Source organism: Rhinopithecus roxellana, chromosome 6, assembly GCF_007565055.1.
Source record: "Rhinopithecus roxellana isolate Shanxi Qingling chromosome 6, ASM756505v1, whole genome shotgun sequence".
Lineage (NCBI taxonomy): Eukaryota > Metazoa > Chordata > Mammalia > Primates > Cercopithecidae > Rhinopithecus > Rhinopithecus roxellana.
Window position 1 is genome coordinate 86,023,260 of NC_044554.1, and position 17,949 is coordinate 86,041,208.

Consider the following 17,949-nt stretch of genomic DNA (forward strand, 5'->3'; position numbering starts at 1 on the left):
TGTAAATCCTAAGGCCTTGTGCTCTTCCTGGCCCACTGCTGCATCCATCTGGGGGTATGCAAGCACCAGGTGAGACTGATTCTGGGGGAGGTGATGAGCCCCTAAGCCTCGGTTCAGGTCCACACTGCTCTGTGACCTTTGGCCTCCCATGCCCTGGGGTGGATATCCATGTCCGCAGGACACACTTGACCTTGATCCAACCAAGGGCTTTCATCCTGATGATCAGACTGAGTCAAAGCTTTGAAATGCCTTACGTCTTTTATCAGCAGTGACTTTGTGGAGGACTGTGTTCTCTCTAAGCTTGCAGTTGGCCTACAACTCCTGCAGAAGGGAACTTACAGACCCCCAAGGGAAGTGGACACTGGAGGGCTTCTCTGGTTTCCATAGGGATGCATGGAGCTGTGGGCACGCCTCTGCATTCTGCATCTCATATGTGATCCGCTAACAGCACACACTGCATAGCACGGCCCATCTAGGAACCAGGCAGACACAGAGACCTCGGCCAGAGCTTGAGCAGTTGCATGCACCAGAGGCACACCTAGCCCCGAGGCAAGGCTGCCTCAGTGGGGAGGGAAGGGATAGTCTCACACCCCTCCAGCTTCCTGCTGCCAGTGACTCTTTCCTTGTGAGACTTCCCAGGAACTTGAGGCAGACCTGGCTGCCCCTCCAGCTGCACGTCCTCCCCCAGTTATGCTGGCACCTCAGGATGCAGCTTTGGCTGCCTGCCCTGTGCTATTCCCTTCCTCACTCCTTGAGATGGCCTCCTCAACTCAACCCATACCCTCATCCTCAGTTTCCCCACTTCCCCACCAGCAACCTAACTGACTTCAACTATCCACTTTTTGTATCTCATCTTCTTCTCAGTAAAACCTGCCAGACAACTGATCCATCCAAGTAGACCAATCTGAACACCCTCACTGGCAAATCATTTCAAATGCAATAAAAAGAAAATGTCTTTCCAAAGGCAGCAATTGGAAGAAAACCATCTTCTGATTTGTTTTCTTTGTCAAATGATGGTGGGTGAATAACTTATCTGAATTATGTTAGATTATTCCAATCATACTATAGAATAAGGTCAGCTCAGGCTCTCAGAACAGTCCCGCTTGGAGCTGGAGAATGCTAAATATCTGGTGATAGGAAAATGGTAGCAGGAGAGGGAAAGTCGGTAAAAAGGTGCTGACTTAATTGTTAAGGTACCACCAACAGTTAGTAATGTACCACCATCAATAAAAATGGAATTGTTGGCTGGACACAGTGGCTCATGCCTATAATTCCATCACTCTGGTAGGCTGAGGCAAGCATTTACCTGAGGTCAGGAGTTTGAGACCAGCCTAGCCAATGTGGTGAAACCCCATCTCTAATAAAAATACAAAAATTAGCCAGGCGTGATGGTGTGTGCCTGTGATCCCAGCTACTTGGAAAACTGTGGCAGGAGAATCACTTGAACCCAGGAGACAGATGCTGCAGTGAGTTGAGATTGCGCCACTGCACTCCAGCCTGGGCCACAGAGCAAGACTCCATCTCAAAAAAGAAAAAAGAAAGAGAAAAAAGGAAAAAAAGGAATTGTCAAAACTGACCTCCCCTATGCATTCTGCCAATGAATGAAAGGGTTTTGGCATTTACCCATGTCAGCTCCTTCTGCACAACCCCAAAAGCAACCTCAGTGTTTCAAACCAAACAAATCATAAATCAAGCTCTGTCCACAGCTTCCAGCCTCTGAAAAGAAGAGGGGGCCCCAAGACAGCAGGAAGGCCTGAGCTGGATACATCCAGGGGACTGTGACTGGCAGGTGACACACGCTGGCTGTCATCTCCATGGTCCAGCGGGCAGCCTGCATTGGGCCCAGGGGACAGCAGGCCGTGTGGGCTCTGTCCGGCAGAAGACCTCAGCCCTTTAAATCCGATAGCCCTGGGGAATTACATCAGCCGGCTACTGGCCAGGACATTCAGTTCTTAGCCTGACATCTGAGTCAGAGGACTCCAAGTTGCTTGGCTGAGCTGATGAAGGTTTGTAGCTGATGAGGCCAGTGCTGTGGCTGCAGTCCTGAGTCAGCCAGTTCTATCCCTTCTCCCCAGCCCGGGGCTGTGCACGACCACTGCCAGCCAGTTGTTCTTACAGCTGTGTGCCACACAGCATACACGGTGGAGCAAAACCCTGTGAGAGTGGGTAAGTCTATGCCACCCACCTCCCAGTAGTTCCCAGCACTGCCTTCCTTGCTGTGCAGCAATGCACTCCACCTTTGGGATGGTGCATTTTCCCCGCATTAATTCATTCTCTGAGTAATCCTGGGGGGAAATATTGTTATTTTATGAGCCCAAGTGGGGCTTTTCTCTTCACTTTACAGAGAGCATAAATGAAGCTCAGAATGCAAGATTCAGGGGTGGGCCCTGGGCTGGACCCTAGCTTCCTTGTCACCAATTCCATGTCCAGCTCACACAAGGGCACCTGCACCTTGAGCACCGGCCTTCCCCAGCTGCTGACCCCAAGAGGGGAGGCCAACTCCCAGGAGAGGAGGGTCCACTCCTCTGAGTATGGACCATGGGTGACTCTTGGGTTAGGAGAGGTGAGAACTGTGCTTGGCTTATGCAGACTAAGGATGAAGCCAATTCCCTGGTAGCTGGCATTGGATCTGGCACAGGCCACCGGTATGTGGTCTGAAGGCCCCACTTGGGCAGCTCCACTCACAGCCAAGCGGTCAGAACATTCCCATCCCAGAGGGACAGATAAAGGCGGAGCCCCCTGAGCCAGTGTCCCTGCCCTACGAGGGTTCTTCTGTCCACAGAAGCAGCTTCAAGGCCTGCTGAGTTCCCAGAGCTACATGTCAAAGGTGAAACTCTAGAAACAGAGTTGCTCATTCACGTTCACCTTTTGAAAGTACAGCGTCCTAGTCTCAATGAGAAAACCTAAGATCTCTGAATGAGGGAGGGAGGAGGTGAGAGTGACCCAGGAAAACATCCGAAGCACAGATTATTGCTTGGCAAAATCCAGTTTCATTGTGTTGATTTGCTAAACTATCTTCGGCAATTTTCTTAACTGCATTTAGTAATTCCAAAAAAGGTGAAAAAGAGGTATACCAGATAATTAAATTCAGGCATGGTCAATTCTCAAATAAGGTGTATGCATGACCCACATATAAGGGTGGTTACTCTAAGATTTTGAAGAGTTTATTCTCCTCAACAGAGCCAACATAGCCTGCAATTTTACATAACTTTTATATTGCTTGGAATATTTTTTCTTACAAGTAGTGTGTTGGTAGACCTAAGCTCAGCTTTTTCCAGTTCGCCCAAATTCTGAGTTTGCGGAGTTCAAGCTAATGAGGTTTGTGTTATTATTGCAAATACGAGGAGAGCTGGGCAAACCATCACAATATGAAGTTAGTGACAAGAAAGAGAGATCAACGAGGAAGGTTTGCTAAATTCCCCGTATACAGAGAACATTTTCCAAAAAGAAAATGGAATCAGATACTTACAGATAGGACCGACTTCTAAGAGATTGTCAAAGGAGCAGCACGTTGTGGTCCCCAGGGTGGCAACCACCTAGAGGGTAAAAAGCAGACAACATTTTATCCCCTGGGCGCCAGTCACCGCTGTAACCTCCACACAAGCAACCATTGCCCCATGGTCCAACCCAAGGCCATGAGCCGAGATCCCAATGAATGTCTGCTACATGGAAACGTAAGGCCATGGATACACATTGAATCTTTGGGTGAAAGCATCACAGCAGGTTAAGAGAAACAGATTTGCAGACAGAAAACTAAGCTCTGAGGCTAGAAACCGGGAAGTTGCAAAAGATTTTCCAGGGTGCCTTGGGGCAGAAATGAAGCATTCTACCATCTGGACAATGATACCTATATTCTACCTTATTAAATATACATATATATGCATGTGTGTATATTTTAGTTAAATTTTAATTAATGTTCTATGTAACATTAGTGTAACTATGTTCTTATATTCCATATATGCATTTTAATTTAATTATAATCTAATTAAATTATAATTAAAATATACACAAGCATATTTATTTTATTTTCTATATATATGTGTGTGTGTGTATATATACACATATAGAGAAAGTAAGAACATAGTTACTACTATGGAGCGGAAGCCTGGGTTTTTTCGTAGTTTGGGGTGTGTGTGTGTGTCTGTGTGTGTGTGTGCATACACACATGTGCAATGCACAGAGCAGAGCAAGCGCAGTAGAGATGAGGCTCCCTCCAGCAGGGCCCAGATTGCCCAAGGCGCTCATGGAATGCTTCTTTCAGAACAGCCTTTGGCGTCAGTTAAGAGTCACACTAGGATTTTGAGCAAGAGTATCATTTACCAGCTTTAATCCTCTGCCTTTCTCTTTCTGAATGATACTGTTCCCAAAGATTAATTGAACCCTCAGGAGGTCATGAGAAAACACTGCTGACATTGAAAATAATTTTAAAAGGGATGTTCTGAGAAAGCATTGAGTGCTGTCAGTCACACAACTCAGAAAATGCAGGCTAGGAGTCACTGTGGCCTCTCTCGACCTCTGAGGACCTTGTGGTGCCATGATCGCACTGGCACAGCCTGATTGTGTTGTACCCACACACGTGTCTGTCTCTCCCTCCAGACCCATGGTGCGCCCAAAACCAGGGACCCTGTCTCATTGTTTTGTGATGAGCTGAGCATTTGCACGTTGCTGGACATTGCATAGATGCTGAAACCTATTGCTGAGTTCAAACAGCTCTCTCCGAAGGATCAAAATGCACATTATGTTTACAAAACCAAAGGGCCTAATTGATTTATGGATGTCATGTAGTCTAGATAATGAAATTTCTCTGCAGATGCGACAAAAGTGTGGAATAGAATTAAATTTGTGTGACCTTTATTGAGCCCCCTGTAAAGTCTTAGCAATGCCATGTGTCCTGAGGATAAAAACAGAGAGGTCAGAAACTTGTATGTGAGAACCCCAGTTGGAGAACTTTCTGGTTCCATTTCACCTATGACTGCTTGCTTTTCACCTGGAAACCAACTTTTCCTCTTAGAGAGACAAAGTGTTCATGCCCAGGTAGCATGGAGTCAGCCTGTGGAAGGTTCATCTCAACGGCCTTGCCCTGCTCCTCTCATAGATGGTTGGTCTGGACAAGGTACTTCTCAGACAGAGCGATGGCTGCTCAGGAACCAAAGTTTTCCATGCCAAATCCCGGGGCGTGGGCCCAAAACAGGTCCTGGCTGGACTCTGGAAGGGCTCTCTGTGTCACTGAGCTATGCCCAAGGGAGTCAGTCCCCCAAGGGGCTACCCTCGGGCACAGCAGGGGCAGTCTGTTTAAATGTAGGCTTTCTTCTTGTTCAGGATGGTGAGTCCAACAAGTCAGAAGATGACTGCCATTAAAAACAGCTTGTTCCTCACAGTCCCCAAGGGGAGGGGGATATGGGGAAGCACCAGGGTTGGTTGGGCAGCAGAGGGATGGAGGAAAAACAGCAGCAAGAGCCTGTGTTGTGGTTTCCACAGGAAGAACCAGGCAGGGCAAGGGTGAGCAGGATTAGGATCAGTTGGTTTGAATAATTTCAGTGGGCTCTGGGGTCGCATTTGGTCTGCTCCAGGTCACATTTGGAGCAGGGGCTGTCCCTAGATGTCTGGTACCTAGGCCTTAAGCGTTCAGGGCAAGACGAGAGTGGCCCAGAGTGTGAGAGCCCCACAGAGGAGGTGGTGGGGTAGGGGCTCTGTACTGATGATTTTGCATTTGAAAGGTGAACTTGCAAGTGAACCTTTTAAGAGCTCTAGGAACTCCCTCTCCCTGAGAAGGGCAGACCCTCCAGGGTCAGCAAGACCCAAAGGTGTCACAGCATCAGAAGCACAGACAGTAAAAAGGCACAGTGAATACAGATAGTTAAACTACGTATGTGGGGCACAGAGCCCCTGGATTGGAGGCCCAACTCCATGTCACATTGGCACCTGGCTGGGCTTTATTTTTCTTACCTACAATGCAACATATTGCACTTACAGACCTGCCCGGTCTATCAGGTGCCAACGGGCTAACATCTTGCATACCTCAATATTTCTCCTGGTGCTGTCAGCCTCCTTTCTTAACCTCTGGATGTCTCCTCCTCATGTTAAGCATCAAGAATTCTCCACATTTGTTTCATTTTGGCAAGATGAGTCATTTAGTGGGAACTGAAGTCAGTGTGTTGTTTTTCTCTGCTACTTGCAATTTCATCTTGACATATAATTGAATGTTAAAGCACTTTGTCTAAGACACCTGGCTACTCAGTTGGTAGAGCATGAGAGTCTTAGAATGCCTTATCTTTGTCCTTAAGAGAATAGCGAAAAAACAAAGAATGCCTTAACAATATTAATATTGCTTGAAACTTATTTTCTCAACTCCCAGAGTCATATCTTAAAAATGACATATCTCTAGTTTAGCAATTCATTCTGTTTCACCTGACTTTCTTCAGTTAAACACTAAACTAAAGGCAATAACTCCATGTTGGCCAGGCTGGTCTCTAATTTCTGACCTCAGGTGATCCACCCGCCTCGGCCTCCCAAAGTGTTGGGACAACAGGCATGAGCCACCATGTCCAGCCAATAATTTATATTATTAAAATTAATATGTTAAGTGCGCCCTTATTAGAATTATTTTCTCTCTATTAATGTGTGCATAGAAGAGCATCTAGAATGATGTTCACCTAAACAGTAATACTGCATCTCTCTTAAGATTTTGGTTAAAATATACCTTTATTCTTAGATTCTTCTGTAATTACTGATTTTTTTTTTTGGTCTGAGTATGAAACATCTTTGTAGAAACGATAAAACTCTGCTTTGTCCTGGCAGTGGCCTAGGTTGAGACTAGGGGCGATGTTCTTTGTGGCTAACTCTGCAGCAAGCCTGATGCTGAGAGCCTTTCCTATATGATATTTAATTGCCACCACCTTATGAGTTAGATATGTTCATGATTCCCATTTTACAGTTGACTTATGTGAGGCTCCAAGAGGTGGGTAATTGTCCCAGGACACCCAGATAGGCAGGAGCAGACCAAATGTGACCCCAGGCTTGGTTAGCTCTTGTTGTCCTGCCACATGCTGGGCAAATAGGACCCCTGGGACATCAGTCCCCGAACATCAGTTAATGAGCTCAGCACCCTGGGCCATGCCAGAGGCCCCTCTAACAAACCCATAGCACACTGTAACCTCTACCTCCTGGGTTTAAGCGATTCTCCTGCCTCACTCCAACAAACCCAAGCACTTTGCTATGGTAAGGAGGAGGCCTGGGGGCTGCGAGGACAGTGTTCTAAGTAGCTTGTCTACGTGGGGCTGAGCTACAAGTCAGCCTGTCCTAATTCTCAGAAGCCACTTTAAAGCCAGCACCTGCTCCGCTCCAGGCTCTGATTACCCCAGCTCAGCATTGCTCAATGACGCTAACCTGATTCCAGTCGCTCTGCAGAGGCATAACCACATTTGTGCAGGGGGAAGGAGGGGTAGGGGACAGTGCAGGCCTCCATCTCAAAGAGCCCGTGGTCTTCCTGCAGTGGCAGAGCCCGGCACGACCTCCTCTTCTGCATCCTTGCCCCTTCGACCAACCCGCTCTGCTCACGTAAGTGCCTCGCAGGCATCGCCCTCTGTGGCCCGAACTTATCAAGCTGGCTTATTAGGGAAGCAAGCTGTCCTGAGAAACAAGAGGAAACTATTACAAGCCCCAAGCTTGTTCATGGAAGGGCAATGATTCAACTTTTCTGGTTCAAACCCTGCCAAATGTGCCCCTTGCCCTCAGCAGCGTGTCTTGAATTTTAAGGCATCTACAGCCCCTTTGAGAATATAATGAAGACCATGTGGCTACATCTCAGAAGGACGCATATAGTCATTATGCACATGCCCAGTTATAACCACAAGGGCACAGCTGGGCAGTGAGACAAGGCTCAGGCTCCGACCCCTCTCCTATGTGGGCCTGAACTCTGTCCGGCTTTACAATCCTTTGGCTGCCAGTTAAAGACAACAAACAAGTTGGATTTCCTGGAATGTCCTATACCCGTCTACATCTCTGTATGCTGCAGCCTTCTTCCCTCCAACAAGAAAGGCACCATGCCCAGGAGCACCTGCCTCGATATCCCCTGACACAGCTCCTGTGTTCTCTCTCAGCAACAGGCTTTCCAAATCCCCTCTAGGAAGTTTATTCACACCCTCTACCATGTATAGATGCATCATTCTCATCAAATGGCGTGGAGATGGGAACACACCTGTCTTCCCCACCACGAACCATGCCATGAGGAAAGGGACCATGGCTCACCACACACCTCCAGGGCTGGTACGGTGCCGGTGCATGGGGCAGTCTACAGGAAAAAAGTGATTCTCCTCTCTGATCTGATACCTACAATTGGCCCACATCTGTGGCTTCTGTCAGCAGAATGTTCTGAATTTTGGTCTTTAGGGCAAAATTCCAAAAGAGGCATATTAATTTGGTCCTTCTATCTTCCTCAAGGAAAATAAAATTTGATTTTGTTTCTCTCAATGAAATGTGTAGTCTTCTCTTCCGTGCTTCTGCCTCCTCCACCAGCTCCTTCACATGCACAGATCAGTCTCTCTCTCAGCACGTCTCCCTCGGCCCAACTTGCTCCGGCAACTGCACTGTTTACTCCTCTTTCCTTCACAGGCAAACTTCTTTAGAAAGGAATCCCTTTCCACATTTTTCATTTCCTCGTTTGCCCAGTGGAATCTGAATTTCACCCACGGACACTCTAGTAAATAAACTCCTAAGAAAATCGTAAATTACTTCCTTTTAGCAAATGAATGAATGAATGAATGAATGAATGAATGAATGAATGAGTCATCTCTTAGTGCCTGTATTACTTGGCACCTCCCGCAATTTCACCATTACATTTCTTTCAGTAGAAGTCACTATTTCAACATTATTTTTATGTTTAATAACTTTTTTATAAAGAAACTTTTGGCATAAATTGGTACAATATTTTTGAAGGAGAATGTGATAGTGTGTATCAAAAGTCTTGGGATTAAAAAAAAATCTCTTTCATTAAGTAATTTCAGGGCTACAAATTGTTCCCAAGAAATTCTGATAAGTAAATTTACTTACTTACTTATCTTAATTATATAAGATACTTACGTATCTTTTTTTTGTTTTGTTTTGTTTTTTTTGAGACAGAGTCTCCCTCTGTTGCCCAGGCTGGAGTAAAGTGGCCCCATCTCGGCTCACTGCAAGCTTTGCCTCCCGGGTTCAGGCCATTCTCTCACCTCAGCCTCCTGAGTAACTGGACTACGGGCAACTGCCACCACGCCCGGCTAATTTTGTTTTTCTATTTTTAGTAGAGACAGGGTTTCACCATGTTAGCCAGGATGGTCTCGATCTCCTGACCTCGTGATCTGCCCGCCTCAGCCTCCCAAAGTGCTGGGATTACAGGCGTGAGCCACCACACCCGGCCACTTACGTACCTTACTTATTTATTTTATTTACATAAGTTATTATAGATAAGTAAATAAGCAAAGGAATAAAATTTTTAAGTGCACCAATTACTACAAGAAAGAATGTAAGTAGGCCGGATGCTGTGGCTCACGCCTGTAATCCCAGCACTTTGGGAGGCCAAGGCCGGCAGATTACTTGAGTTCAAGACCAGCCTAACCAACATGGTGAAACCTCATCTCTACTAAAAATACAAAAATTAGCCGGGTGTGGTGGTGTACATCTGTAATCCCAGCTACTTGGGAGGCTGAGGCAGGAGAATCACTTGAACCTAAGTAGCGGAGGTTGCAGTGAGCTGAGATCACACCACAGCACTCCAGCCTAGATGACAGAGTGAGACTCCATCTCAAAAAAAAAAAAAAAAAAAAAAAACACAAAGAAAGAATGTAAGTAAGATAAAAAAACTCAACTGTTTAACACTAGCTTATTGCTAGGATATATACACATATATACACACATACATATATAATAAATAATATATGATTTATTTAATAGGAATTCATAAAATATGAATTTTATGAATACATAAAATACATATACACACATATATGTATATATGTGAATTCCTATTAAATAAATTACATTTATTTATTTATGTTATATGTATGTGTGTACATATATGTATACATGAGAGAGATAGCTGAGGAAGACAGAGATATAGTAGAGTACTACGCAACTTTTTAACAAAATTATACCTTTATATAATACACAATGACCTGAAAAAAATGCTTGATGTAATGTTTGATGTAAAGAAAGAAAATCTGACCAGGCATGGTGATTCATGCCTGTAACCCCAACACTTTGGGAGGCCAAGGCGGATGGATCACTTGAGGTCAAGATTTTGAGACCCGCCTGGTCAACATCATGAAGCCTTGTCTTCACTAAAAAGACAAAAACTAGCCAGGTTTGGTGGCACATGCCGGTAATCCCAGCTACTCGGGAGGCTGAGGCAGGAGAATCGCTTGAGTCTGGGAGGCAGGGGTTGCGGTGAGCCAAGATTACGTTACTGCACTCCAGCCTGGGCAACAGAGTGAGACTCTGTCTCAAAAAAACAAAAAAAAAAGAAAATTACAAATCAGTACATACAATGAATATATAAATAAATATATATAAATGTATGCAGAGGAAAAAAGGCTAAAAGAAAATTGAAATGTTAAACATGCCTTTTCTTTAACTTTTATTTGACTTTTTATATTCTCCTATAATTATTATTTTATTTTTTTTGAGACAGAGTCTCACTCTGTCACCCAGGCTGGAGTGCAATGGCACGATCTTGGCTCACCACAACTTCTGCCTCCCAGGTTCAAGCGATCCTCCTGCCTCAGCCTCCTGAGTAGCTAGGATTACAGGTGCCTGCCATCACACTTGGGTAATTTTTGTATATTTAGTACAGACAGGATTTCACCATGTTGTTCAGGCTGGTCTCGAACTCCTGACCTTGTGACCTGCTCGCTTGGGCCTCCCAAACTGCTGGGATTACAGGCATGAGCCACCATGCCCGGCTGATTAGAAAATTTTGCAAGGTGATTACTACTTAAAATAGAAACAGAAAAATGATACGATAGTTAAAGAAAAAGGGAACTTCTTTTTAGTGATGTACCCAGTGTTGTAATTTGCATTTCAAGTATGATGACTAGCTTGTAGCAAACTAATAGTTCTAGACAAACACCTGAAAATTTCAAAACACATTCATGTGAAGGCATGGAAGAGCTTTAGAGACACCCAAGAGTTAAAGAGCCAAGATCCAAGAGAAAAGGGAAACTCCACGGTGAGTCCAATATTCTGCTCACTGCTTTCCCAACGGCCAGTACTGATCCTTAAGCTTACAAGTGCTGAGAGCCTTCCTGTGTAGAGGCTGAGAAGCCAGCATGGATTTTAAGAACCAGAGAGAAAGTAGGACCTTATCTACAAATAAGCAAAGGTAAGAATTGCATCAGGTTCTTTTTAAAAATTATGCAAGCAAGGAGAGAATGGAGCAAAATATTTGAAGGGTTGAAAGTAAAGGACTACCAACGTAGAATCCTGTACCCTTCAAAAATGAAGGAGAAATAAAGGCTTTTCAGACAAACAAAAATTACAGAAGCTTGTCAGTAGTAGATCTGACTTGCAACAAATGTTAAGAAAAATTATTCAGAAGGAAGGAAAATGATAGAGGTCAGAAACCTGGATTTAGATAAAGGAAGAACATTATAGAAGGAACTCATGAAGATAAAATAAAATCTTTTATTTTTCTTCTTAATTGATCTCTAAAAGACAACAGTTTTTTTTCAAAATAAGAGTGAAATGCAATCAGTGATTGTAGCTTATGGATAAGTGAAACGAATATTAGCAACGTTAATGACAGAATGACGGGGGGGAGGAAAGGAAACATTCTGTTATAAGGTATTTTTACTAGCCATGAAGTGGTGTAGAATTGTTTGAAAGAGGACATGGATGATGTCCTCTTTACTAGATGAATGTAGTAAATATGTACTACCAACTCAAGGGCAACCACTGAAAAAAGCTTTAAAAAGAAGAAAAATTGGGCCTGGTGCGGTGGCTCATGCCTGTAATCCTAACACTTTGGAAGGCCGAGGCAGGCAGATCACAAGGTCAGGAGATTGAGACCATCTTGGCTAACACAGTGAAACCCCATCTCTACTAAAAATACAAAAAATTAGCCAGGCATGGTGGCACACGCCTGTGGTCTCAGCTATTTGGGAGGCTGAGACAGGAAAATTGCTTGAACCCGGGAGGCAGAGGTTGCAGTGAGCTGAGATCATGCCACTGCACTCCAGCCTGGGTGACAGAACAAGACTCCATCTCAAAAAGAAAAAAGAAAAGAAAAAAAAAGGAGAAAAAAATTGATTCATATACTAAGAGAGAAGAAAAGATGGAATTCTATAAAATGCTCAATTAAAACAAGAGAAGGCAAAGAATAGAAGACCAAAAATGAAACAAAGAATAAGAGCAGCAAATAGAAAAAGGTAATAAATATTATAGATATTTATCCAACTACATCAATAATTATTTTAAATGTCAATGATCTAATTGCACTAATTAAAAAGGGTAATGGGTGCAGCACAATCTTGTAAATCACCACTACAGAACTTATCCACATAACCAAACACCACCTATTCCACAAAAACATATTGAAATACAAAATTAAAATTAAAATAATTAAAAATAAAATAAAGCACACAGACTGTCAAGATGGATAAGAAAACAAGACCCAACTATATTTTGTGTATAAAAAATGCACTTTAAATGTCAAGATACAGAGTAAAGGTATAGCGATGTAGAACAATATACCATGCTAACACTAATGAAAATAAAGCTGGAATAGCTATGTTAATTTTAGACAAAGTGGATCAAGAAAATTATTAAAGAAAATTGTCAGGGATAAAAAAGAGCATTACAGATATAGGGTAAAGAGGAGATTAAGGAGTAGGAAGCACCAGGAAATCTGTCTCCCAGCTAAACAAAATTTTACCTATTGGCAGAATCTGTTTGATGTAATTATTTTATTATTTTGAAACTCGGGGGTCTGTTGAAGGCTTGTAGCTTCAATATAAGTGTTGGACAGTAAAATGCAGTTAATTTTGGTCAATTTTAGCTCTAGTACAATAGTACCTACCCATCCACCACCTCCAGGCCCATGGCACATAACTGAACGTGTGTCCCTGAAGCAGCTTGCACAGAGCTTGCAAGAGCCAAGGTGAGAAAAAGGAAACTGTCCTCCAAATGTTGGGAATCTGCACTTTGATTGTTGATTGCTGATCCCAGTCACAGGTGCAAAGAGATGGTGGCCATTGTTGTACACCCTGCCCATTGCTGCAAGACCCACCTTATCCAACTGAAGTGACTTCTAGGGGATAAAAAGGGCCAATGCCTTCTCTCCCCCTTATTTTCCTCTTTTCCCTTTTTAAGGATGCAGACAGTGTGAAGACTTGGATATTCAAAGACTAACACCTATGTAGGGGAAATTAGAAAGTTATCACATATAACCAGAAAAGACACAGGCTCAGAAAATAACTGAAAGGGCCTTAAGTTTACACCTAAGGCCAATCATCATGGCATATGGGAGGCAGGACTAGACTGCAGCACTGGACAGAGCAGCGTGTGGAGGCCCACATTTGTGAATTTTAGCTCCAGGTTGACTTCAAGAACAAGCCAGCAATCCCAAGAGGACCCACAGACCCTGTGAAGGAAGTGAACTGCTCCTGCAGGTCTCAGGAGACACCCTAAATACTGTGAGTGCCCCAACTGCAGAAGTGGGAAAGGGATACCTTCCTCTCCTGAACACACACCCCCCACTGCAGAAAGTGAAAGTCTGGGGGAGAAGTTTCCGACTTTACCTGGATCTGAGTCAATTTAGAGAGACAAGCGAAATACAGGGGTAGAGGAAGCAGCAGAAAGGCCCTGGGAACTCACTGGGTTCCCAAGCAGGTCATTCCTGCTGGCACCACAGGGATCCACTGGGAGGACAGTCAGAGGAGCAGGGAGTAAAACTTCACAGGGAGAAGGAAATCTCCAGTTGAACACTGTAACAGTTTGAACGGATAAGAAGCCTCCTGGCCAGAGCTCAGGGGTCGGTGCAAATCCGGTGTGCAGACTCCAGAGGGAAGGGAAAAACCAAGTCCTTTTCTTTCATAGCTGGGAAGTAGGTAGCCTGGGGCAAGTTTTCAAGACGCTCTCGCCTACCGCCCAGAAACAGACTTGGGGCAACTGGTGGGGACATGGTGGGAGGGAGACAGGCCCTTTGGTTTGTGTGGGAGCTGGGTGAGGTCTGTGACTGCTGGTTTTCCCCCATTTCTCTGACAACCTGCATGACTCAGCAGAGGCAGCCATAATCCTCCTAGGTACACAACTCCAGCGATCTGGGAATCTCACCCCCTTCCCCATAGCAGCCACAGCAAGACCCACCCAAGGAAAGTCTGAGCTCAGACACACCTAACCCCGCCCCCACCTGGTGGTCAGTCCCTACCCAACCTAATAGTGGAAGACAAAGGGCATATAATCTTGGGAGTTCTAGGGCCCTGCCCACCACTGGTCCCTCTCCATACTACTACAGCTGATGCTCTCTGGAAAGCACTACCTCCTGGCAAAAGGCCAACCAGCACAAAATCAGAGCATTAAACCACCAAAGCTAAGAACCCTCACGGAGTCCATTGCACCCCCTCCCCAGCTCACCTCCACCAGAACAGGTGCTGGTATCCATGGCTGAGAGACCCATAAATAGTTCACACCAAAGGACTCTGTGCAAACAACCCCTAGTACCAGCCCAGAGCTGGGTAGACTGCCTGGGTGGCTAGACCCAGAAGAGAGACAACAATCACTTTAGTTCAGCTCACAGTAAGCCACATCCATAGGAAAAGGGGGAGAGTATTGCATCAAGGGAACACCCTGTGGGACAAAAGAATCTGAACAACAGTCTTCAGCCCTAGATATTCCCTCTGACAGAGGCTACCCAAATGAGAAGGAACCAGGAAACCAACCCTGGTAATATGACAACATGAGGCTCTTCGACACCACCCAAAAATCACACTAGTTCACCAGCAATGGATCCAAACCAAGAAAAAATCCTTGATTTACCTGAAAAATAATTCAGGAGGTTAGTTATTACGCTAATCAGGGAAGCACCAGAGAAAGGCAGAGCCCAGTGCAAGAAAATCCAAACAACAATACAAGAAGTAAGGGGAGAAATATTTAAGGAAATAGATGCAAAAGAAAAAACAATCAAAACTTCAGGAAACTTTGGACACACTTTTAGAAATGTGGAATGCTCTGGAAAGTCTCAGCAATAGAAATGAACAAGAAAAAGAAAGAAATTCAGAGCTTGAAACTTTGGACACAGTTTTAGAAATGTGAAATGCTCTGGAAAGTCTCGGCAATAGAATTGAACAAATAGAAGAAAGAAATTCAGAGCTCGAAGACAAGGTCTTTGAATTAACCCAATCCAACAAAGATAAAGAAAAAAGAATAAGAAAACATGAACAAAACCTCCAAGAAGTCTGGGATTATGCTAAACCTAAGAATAATCAGTGTTCCTGAAGAAGAGAATTCTGAAAGCCTGGAAAACATATTTGGGGGAATCATGGAGGAAGACTTCCGTGGCCTTGCTAGGGACCTAGACATCCAAACACAAGAAGCATAAACAACACCTAGGAAATTCATGGCAAAAAGATCTTCACCTAGGCACATCAGATTATCCAAAGTTAAGATGAAAGAAAGAATCTTTAGAGCTGTGAGACAGAAGCACCAGGTTACCTACAAAGAAAACCTATCAGATTAACAGCAGATTTCTCAGCAAAAACCCTACAAGCCAGAAGGGATTGGGACCCTATCTTTAGCTTCCTCAAACAAAACAATTGTCAGCCAAGAATTTTGTATCCAGCTAAACTAAGCATCATATATGAAGGAAAGATACAGTCCTTTTCAGACAAACAAATGCTGAGATAATTCACCATTAACAAGCCACCACTACAAGAACTGCTAAAAGAAGCTCTAAATCTTAAAACAAATCCTGGAAATACATCAAAATAGAGCCTTTTTAAAACATAAATCACACAGGACCTATAAAGCAAAAATACAAGTTAAAAAGCAAAAACAAAATCAAACAAACAAAAAAAGTACACAGGCAACAAAGAGCATGATGAATGCAAGGGTACTTCATATTTCAATACCAAAATTGAATGTAAATGGCCTAAATGCTCCACCTACAAGATACAGATCCACAGAATGAATAATAACTCACCAAAGAACTATCTGCTGCCTTCAGGAGATTCACCTAACACATAAGGACTCGCATAAACTTAAGCAGTGGAAAAAGGCATTTCATGCAAATGGACGCTAAAAGTGAGTAGGGGTAGCTATTCTTATATCGGACAAAACAAACTTTAAAGCAACAGCAGTTAAAAGAGACAAAGAGTGACATTATATAATGGTAAAAGGCATTGTCCAACAGGAAAATATTACAAGTCTAAATATACATGCACCTAACACTGGAGTTCCCAAATTTATCAATTACTACTAGACCTAAGAAATGAGATAGACAGCAACACAATAATAGTGGGAGACTTCAATACTCCACTGACAGCACTAGACAGGTCATCAAAACAGAAAGTCAACAAAGAAACAATGGATTTAAACTATATCCTGGAACAAATGAACTGAACAAGTATATACAGAATATTTCATCCAACAACTGCAGAATACACATTCTGTTCAACAGCACATGGAACTTTCTCCAAGATAGACCATATGATAGGCCATAAAACAAACATCAATAAATTTAAGAAAATTGAGATTATATCAGGCACTCTCTCAGACCACAGTGGACTAAAACTGGAAATAATCTCCAAGAGGAACTTTCAACACCATGCAAATACATGGAAATTAAATAAACTGCTCCTGAATGAGCACTGAGTCAAAAACGAAATCAAGATGGAAATTTAAAAATTCTTCAAACAGAACAACAGTGATGACACAACCTACCAAAACCTCTGGGATATAGCAAAGGGGATGCTAAGAGGAAAATTCATAGCCCTAAATGCCTACATCAAAAAGACTGAAAGAGCACAAACTGACATTCTAAGGACACACCTCAAGGAACTAGAGAAATGAGAAAAAAAATCAAACCAAAACTCAGCAGAAGAAAGGAAATAACCAAGATCAGAGCAGAACTAAATGAAATTGAAACAAAAAAAAAATTACAAAAGATAAATGAAACAAAAAGCTGAATTTTTGAAAAGTTAAATAAAATTGATAGACCATTAGCAATATTAACCAAGAAAGGAAGAGAGAGAATCAAAATAACCTCATTAAGAAATGAAACAGGCCTGTAATCCCAGCACTTTGGGAGGCCGAGGCGGGCGGATCACAAGGTCAGGAGATCGAGACCATGATGAAACCCCGTCTCTACTAAAAATACAAAAAATTAGCCGGGCGCGGTGGCGGGCGCCTGTAGTCCCAGCTACTCAGGAGGCTGAGGCAGGAGAATGGCGTGATCCCGGGAGGCGGAGCTTGCCGAAATCGCGCCACTGCATTCCCGCCAGGGGGCAGAGCGAGACTCCGTCTTAAAAAAAAAAGAAAGAAAGAAAAGAAATGAAACAGGAGATATTACAATGGATACAACTGAAATACAAAAGATCATTCAAGGCTACTATGAGCACATTTATGCACATAAACTCTAAAACCCTGAAGACATGGAGAAATTCCTGGAAAAATACAACCTTCCTAGCTTAAATCAGGAAGAATTAGATACCCTGAACAGACCAATAACAAGCAGTGAGAATGAAATGGTAATTTAAAAATTATCAACAAAAAAAGTCCAAGATGAGATGGATTCTCAGCAGAATCCTACCAGACATTCAAAGAAGAATTGGTACAAATCCTTTTGACACTATTTCAGAAGATAAAGAAAGAACCCTCCCTAATTCATTCTATGAAGCCAGCATCACCCAAACGCCAAAACCAGGAAAGAACATAAACCAAAAACAAAAACTACAGACAGATATCCTTGATGAACATAAATGC

The 17,949-nt window shown here is 43.5% G+C and overlaps 1 protein-coding gene across 3 annotated transcripts in view; it reads right to left on the reverse strand.

The window, feature by feature from the left end:
* The window catches only part of DDC (dopa decarboxylase), a 106,681-nt gene that overhangs the window by 39,302 nt on the left and 49,430 nt on the right, over positions 1 to 17,949 (reverse strand). For all 3 annotated transcript variants that reach the window (XM_010357513.2, XM_010357514.1, XM_010357515.1), the window contains exon 7: positions 3,470 to 3,536. In XM_010357513.2, the coding sequence (XP_010355815.1) occupies positions 3,470 to 3,536 (67 nt within the window). The remainder of the gene's footprint in view (positions 1 to 3,469; positions 3,537 to 17,949) is intronic.